The following is a 6,334-nucleotide window of genomic DNA, read 5'->3' on the forward strand; positions in this document are numbered from 1 at the left end:
ATAAATATGAGGAATAAGGAAGGTATCTTTAAGTGTGTTTCAAATACATAATAAATCAAATGCATTGGTCATCAATGAAATCCATAACTTTTCTGTTTATGGCTTTAGCCTTTTCTCTGGAAAGCTTCCGCACCCTCGGATCAGACTGATTGACTGATTTACCAGCACACACACTTTTTATCGGATCTAGTTATCAGATTTCTTATAATTCATTTATCAGAGCAATAAAAATGAAGTAATTTTCACCCATAATTTATACATATGCATCCCTATTAATAATGAATAAATGCTCTAGTGCTCTAAACATGGACATTTAATCACGTCTCTTAAATGAAATGTGTGCAAATAAGGACATGATCCAGCCGTACTGATCATGAAGACACGATGGGTTATTCTGATACACATGATTGTGTGTTAAACTGACGTGTCGTTTGCTCTTAATTTAAATGTTCTACCGCGTTTCTCCCTCGTTTGATTTTATATAGGGTTATATTTTAAAATGTATCAACGAACCCTGAAGTTTTTTCCTCTGCCCATGGTCATATTTAATATGCATGTGTCTGTAATGAGTGTTATTGGTCTCCTCTCTCTACACTGCTGTTTGAGATGTGAACGACTGGAGTAAAACAGGAGGGTTTCATAACACTTTAAAGCATGAGACCTGCGGGAACGATTCAAATTATGCGTAATACCTGCACCGAAAGAATATGACTGGGCATCACATTATACTCAGAGAGTGGTCTGTGTGTGTGTGTGTGTGTGTGTGTGTGAGCAGCAGCTCTCACCTGTGTGTCAGCACTGCCGACTGACTTCTCCTCCTCTTTCTCCTTCTCCTCCACCTGCACTTCCTCTGGCCTGCGCTCCTCCTCTTCCTCTGCTTTCTCCTCCTTCACCTCCTCCTCTGCTGTCTCTGTGCTGGGGGCCTCCGCCGCTCCTCCGTCCGCCTCGTCCTTCGGCTCGCTCTTCTTCTTCTCCTCCTCCTCCTTCAGGCTCTTCTCCTCCTCCTCCTCCTCCTTCAGGCTCTCGCTCTTGGGCTGCGCTGGGCTCTCTCCGGCTTTGTCTAGGCTCTGTGATTTCTGTCGTTTAAGCCATGGAGGCAGGAAGCGAGAGATGCCCTTGTCCTTCTTCTGGCCGGCTGCAGCAGGAGGGCTGCTGGGCTCCGGAGACGTGGATGCGTCCTGGCGGCTCTCGGGCTCCGGGCTCTCCTGCTGGACGGAGGACACAGTATTAGCAGTCTTTACTCAGTCACTGTGTTGATGTAGTGATACCCCTTTTCCACCAAGGCAGTGCTAGAGCTAGTCCAGAGCCAGAGCTAGTCCAGGTTCATAGTTGGTTCGACTGAGGAGCTTCTAAGAACCGTTTGCTTTTCCACATGCTGAGAGAGCCACAACAGAGCCATGTCTTACGCCACTGTATACGTCTCATCTCTCTCAGCAACGCTAGCGAGGCAGCGGCAGTGTTGCCATGCCTGCGGTTATGCCGCGTCTTTTTTTCATGACCGCGGGTAGAAGTGACCCCAATTATGTAATATTTAGCCCCGGGAATGCGAATTGTAGTAGGCAACCATGCCAAAAAAACACATATTTTACCCCCAAATGTGATTTTTACCGGGGAAGCCCCCCTGGAACGCGATTGGGCTTGTTTTGAGTAGCAATTGGGCGGTTTTTGTTGTGAAAACCTGCCAACCCTGGGCAGCGGGAAACACACACACCAGGCTTGTTCGAGATGCATCGGCGCTGCGCAGACCGATCCACGTATGATGAAAAACGCATGAGTGAATCAAAAGCATAAGGAGTCGTGTGCTCTCGCTGGACTTGTTGTCATACGGGGATGGAACAAGCCTTCCATCAACAATGCAAACGTTGCGTTACTATTGATTCACATGGCTTTACGATCCTACATCAGCATCAAAACACAACGAAAACACAGCGGATCCAACGCATTCATGCAGATCGCCGTAATTTGTATAGACGGAGATTACAAACGAGCAGCAGCTGTTAGCTCCATTAGCTGCTATTTCAACAATGGCGGATCTCAAGTGTGTGTTGGTCTTGTTGACTCCGCCCCCAGCGCCTGACGGAATCGGCTCTTACTTCTAGCCCTGTTCTAGCCCAGCAATGTTCTGGTGCTACTTAAGAACCACTTCTCCTGGCTCGGAGCTTGGGTGTGGAAACACAAAGAACCGATTTGAAACTAGGCTCTGGCTGCGATCTAGCTCTAGCTCTGCCTTGGTGGAAAAGGGGTATGAATGACCTGGACTCTTACCTCCGGTGGGGCGGCAGTAGCTGAGGCAGGCTGGGCGTCGCTGGGCTTTTCGGGCTGGTCTGTCTGCACAGGGTCCGTCTGCTGTTGAACTTCAGGGCCCTTCTCCGGCTCCTTCTTCACATCGGTCTCTGATCCCACCTCTGTCGTCATCACGGCCGGCACACACTGGGTCAAGAGGACAGAGGGTCAGTCAGAGTCATATCATGAGCAATCACCTCTTCTGAGACACAACATCCTGACAGAAACACACACACACACACCTCCTTCCTGACGACACACTGATGAACGGCAACACATTCACACCAGCGCTCGAGCAAAGAGGCCAATATAAAGCACATACACATAACATAACATTTAAAGACAATAAAAACACACGCATAACATGTGAACAATCGGAATGGAGAGTTTCTTCACATGTGTATTATTTCTGAGAGCAGACCGAGTGTGTAAACTGGTCATGAAAAACTCAAATCTGCTTTACTCATATGATATCCGTCATCATAATGGGGGACGTCTTTCAGCACAGCGATACCGTGAGACAGAGAATCACTGAATGAGGATTGAAAAGCATCAAAACGTTCTTTCATGTTGTCAGAGCATCAGAATAAAGGCTGTCAAACCCCACCATGAGCAAACACACACACACACACACAGGGATGTCATGGTAATCATCTCAGTCACTAACAGACCAATCAGCTGCGAGCTTGATGACATCAGAAAGAGTGAAATGAGTCAGTGGCTGAATCTGAAATCGCCTGATACCTTTAAATAGGGCATTATTTGAGGAGACCATAGTGGACGCTATCCAGTGCACTCATTCAATCCCACAATGCACTGCAATAACGAGTGTACAGCCGATGTCCATCAGTGATTGGGCGTTCAGATAACTCTGTTATCAGTTATACTGCACATTTGAGACGGTCAGCACGTTTCATTCCCAAATGCCCGTTAAAGCGATTCAAACGCAGACGGAGTTGGTGTAAAACACCAGATAATGAGCGGTGTGTAAATGAACACAGTGCTGCGCTTCACTCTGAAACACACAGTTTAATTCAATCACAGCCTGCAGATTAGCATCAATCTGATCACGCTCTTCAGGACCGGTTTCATGGGGCTCTGACTACTGAAGGCTTTAGGAAAGATACTGAACAACAGCACAACCCACTGAACACTTTGTACTTCTATCCCTCACAGCCTTGTTTCCATTCACGCCAAAAATGTATTATGGCGCTACCCTGACTCTGAGATCTACTACACACACACACACACACACACACTAGGGCTGCAACGACGCGTCGACGTCGTCGATGACGTCGACTACGAAAATACGTCGACGTGCGTGAAATGCGTCGACGCGTCGGCGGCACATTATTTACGTTCTAGTATAGAACAGAAGATCTAGAATAATGGCAGCTTCTGCTCCCGGGCATAGTGAAAATGATCATTTATCATATAAAGCCAGACCGCGACATTCAAAAGTGTGGGAGTACTTTAAACAGAAGCCGAATAAAACTGTGCTTTGTTCGCTCTGTAACGCCGGTTTCACATTGCGCGCGGTGGCAGAGCAGAAGCTGTGCGCGTGGAGAGCGGGAGCTTTCACACTGCAGTCAGTGTTGCCAAGTCCGCTTTTTTTCCGCGGAATTGGGCTACTTCTACACTGTTGCCGCGGGCTGTGTCTCATGTCCGCGGGTTGAAGCAAAAAAACACACATATTTAACCCCCGAACGCGATGTTTACCAGAGAACCTCCCCGAAACGCGATTGGGCTTGTTTTGGGCTAGTTTTGAGTAACGAATGGGTGGGTTTTGTTGTGCAAACCTGGCAACCCTGCTGCCAGTGTTCTCTCGCGCAGCTGAACCGTGGCGCGTGTATTGCAACAGACGGTCACATTTTCCGGGGTAAGATATGCCTCTAGCTTTAATCATTTAAATATGTCTTTGAAGTTTGGGCTAAAACTTCTGGCAGCTTTAGTCGTTGTTTATGCACATGTATCTTCAAAATAGACGACTAGTTATACATTAAAACTATGCTGAAAGCTCCTGTATGTGAACCTTTTGCAGATAAATACAAGTGCATTTTCGTTTACTATTGACACAAATCAATAAGTAAATCATACTCAACTACTATAGTAAACAACTTTTCCTAATTAGGCCTACTCTGTATACATTTTATGATGAATAGTATCATTATATATTATGTTTAAAAAGCTTCTTTTGTTCATATATTTCATTATAAAATGGCATACTATGTACACTACCCTTCCTGAAATACAATTAATATTGTCATCATTCATTGATTTCATGTTAAAATAATATATAAATTCACTACCCTCTTTGAAATACAATAATCAGTAAAAAAGAATAATAAGATTAATCTGGAAAAATAATCGTTAGATTAGTCGACTAATCGAAAAAATAATCGTTAGATTAGTCGACAGAAAAAAATAATCGTTAGTTGCAGCTCTAACACACACACACACACACACACACACACACACACACACACACACACACACACACACACACACACACACACACACACACACACACACACACACACACACACACACACACACACACACACACACACACACACACACACACACACACACACACACACACACACACACACACACACACACACACACACACCATGTTCATCAGGACCAATCGAACATGCTAGAGGAACTCTGGGAGTTTCAGAGAGCACACAGCTGTTACAACACACACACACACACACACACCAGAGAGACGTCCAGCTGACCCACGGCCAGGGGAAAACCACTGATGAACGACAAGCGCAAACACGCTGTGAGAAAGAGAAAGCATGCATGACATCATCACGTGTAGGGCATGTCCTCAAACACACATGTGCAGGAGCAGCAGAGCAAACGGCCCTCTGGGTAAAAGCATCATAACATTTGACAAACACTACCCAGAGTTTGGGCTCCTTTGACAGAAACACACTTTAATTCTGCATTAAACTCAAGAAATCACAAACAAACACACGTTGAGTTTCAAATCCATTCAGTCTGACACAGACTGGAGTGTGTGTGTGTGTGTGTGTGTGTGTGTGTGTGTCACACTAATCCCCAAACTGCAATGCTTGCAGATAACAATCAACACAAGCTGTCAAAACTAATCAGGATCCAGAGGAACGCAACACCACCGTCTGTCACACACACACACACACACGAGGCCAACGGGTTTGGCCACAACATTTGTGAGAGCAATAACAGAGCAGATCATCTTGACACAACAGACACAACATGTGAAACAGCCTCATGTGTGTTTTCTGACTGACGGTTATCAATGTGTGTGTGTGTGTGTGTGTGTGTGTGTGTGTGTGTGTGGCAGGTGTCCTGGATTTGCATCTATTGTGTGATGGCTTTATGAATGACATTTAAAGCACTGGATGCACTGTGTGTGTGTGTGTGTTTAAAGCTTTTAAAGCAAACATTGCCCATGATAAGCACAGGAGACATCAGAGCTGAGCAGCGTCTGAGCAAACACACCATCAGAGAGTGAGCTCTGGGAAACAGGTATAAATGAACACACCTGGTGAGGTGAGGTGTGCAGTGTTCATCCTATTGGACAGAACTATCACACACAGGCCCTGCCCTACTACATACAGGAGGTGATAGAGACCAGAGTAAGGCCGAAGATGACCATATACTTCCAGTGAGATTCAGTGGACCCTTTCCTATCCCATGATGCCACAGGAGAAGCTCTACTGATGCTGGAGTAGGGTTGGGCACTTTTAAGGGCACCAACTGAACAGAAACTCAAAATAACAGTCCGGTTTAACTTGACAAATATATCACTGTTGTACAGCAGAATTTAGATCCGTCTCAGTGTAATAATAATACTAACACTAATGTAATAATAAATTATCAAAACTTTAAGTAATAATCCAAATTTTTCCTCCATGTTTTAATGTTAACAGTATAAAGCTCAGTTTGTTAAATTAAATGATAAATTGAATTAATGTTTTATGTCTTCATTTGATTACCAGAAAATACACAACACAGAATTTGTGGGAAATCTTTTCATAGAAATTAAATTAAAAAA

At 44.9% G+C, this 6,334-nt stretch overlaps 1 protein-coding gene across 1 annotated transcript in view; it reads right to left on the bottom strand.

Moving 5' to 3' along the window:
• epb41l2 (erythrocyte membrane protein band 4.1 like 2) overlaps positions 1-6,334 on the bottom strand; it is an 85,680-nt gene that overhangs the window by 57,788 nt on the left and 21,558 nt on the right. Inside the window, 2 exon segments of the mRNA XM_079831289.1 lie at positions 786-1,205; positions 2,266-2,430. Of these exon segments, the coding sequence (XP_079687415.1) occupies positions 786-1,205; positions 2,266-2,415 (570 nt within the window). The 5' untranslated portion in view covers positions 2,416-2,430.

Source organism: Gobio gobio, assembly GCF_949357685.1.
Source record: "Gobio gobio genome assembly, chromosome: 12".
In the NCBI taxonomy this organism is placed as follows: domain Eukaryota; kingdom Metazoa; phylum Chordata; class Actinopteri; order Cypriniformes; family Gobionidae; genus Gobio; species Gobio gobio.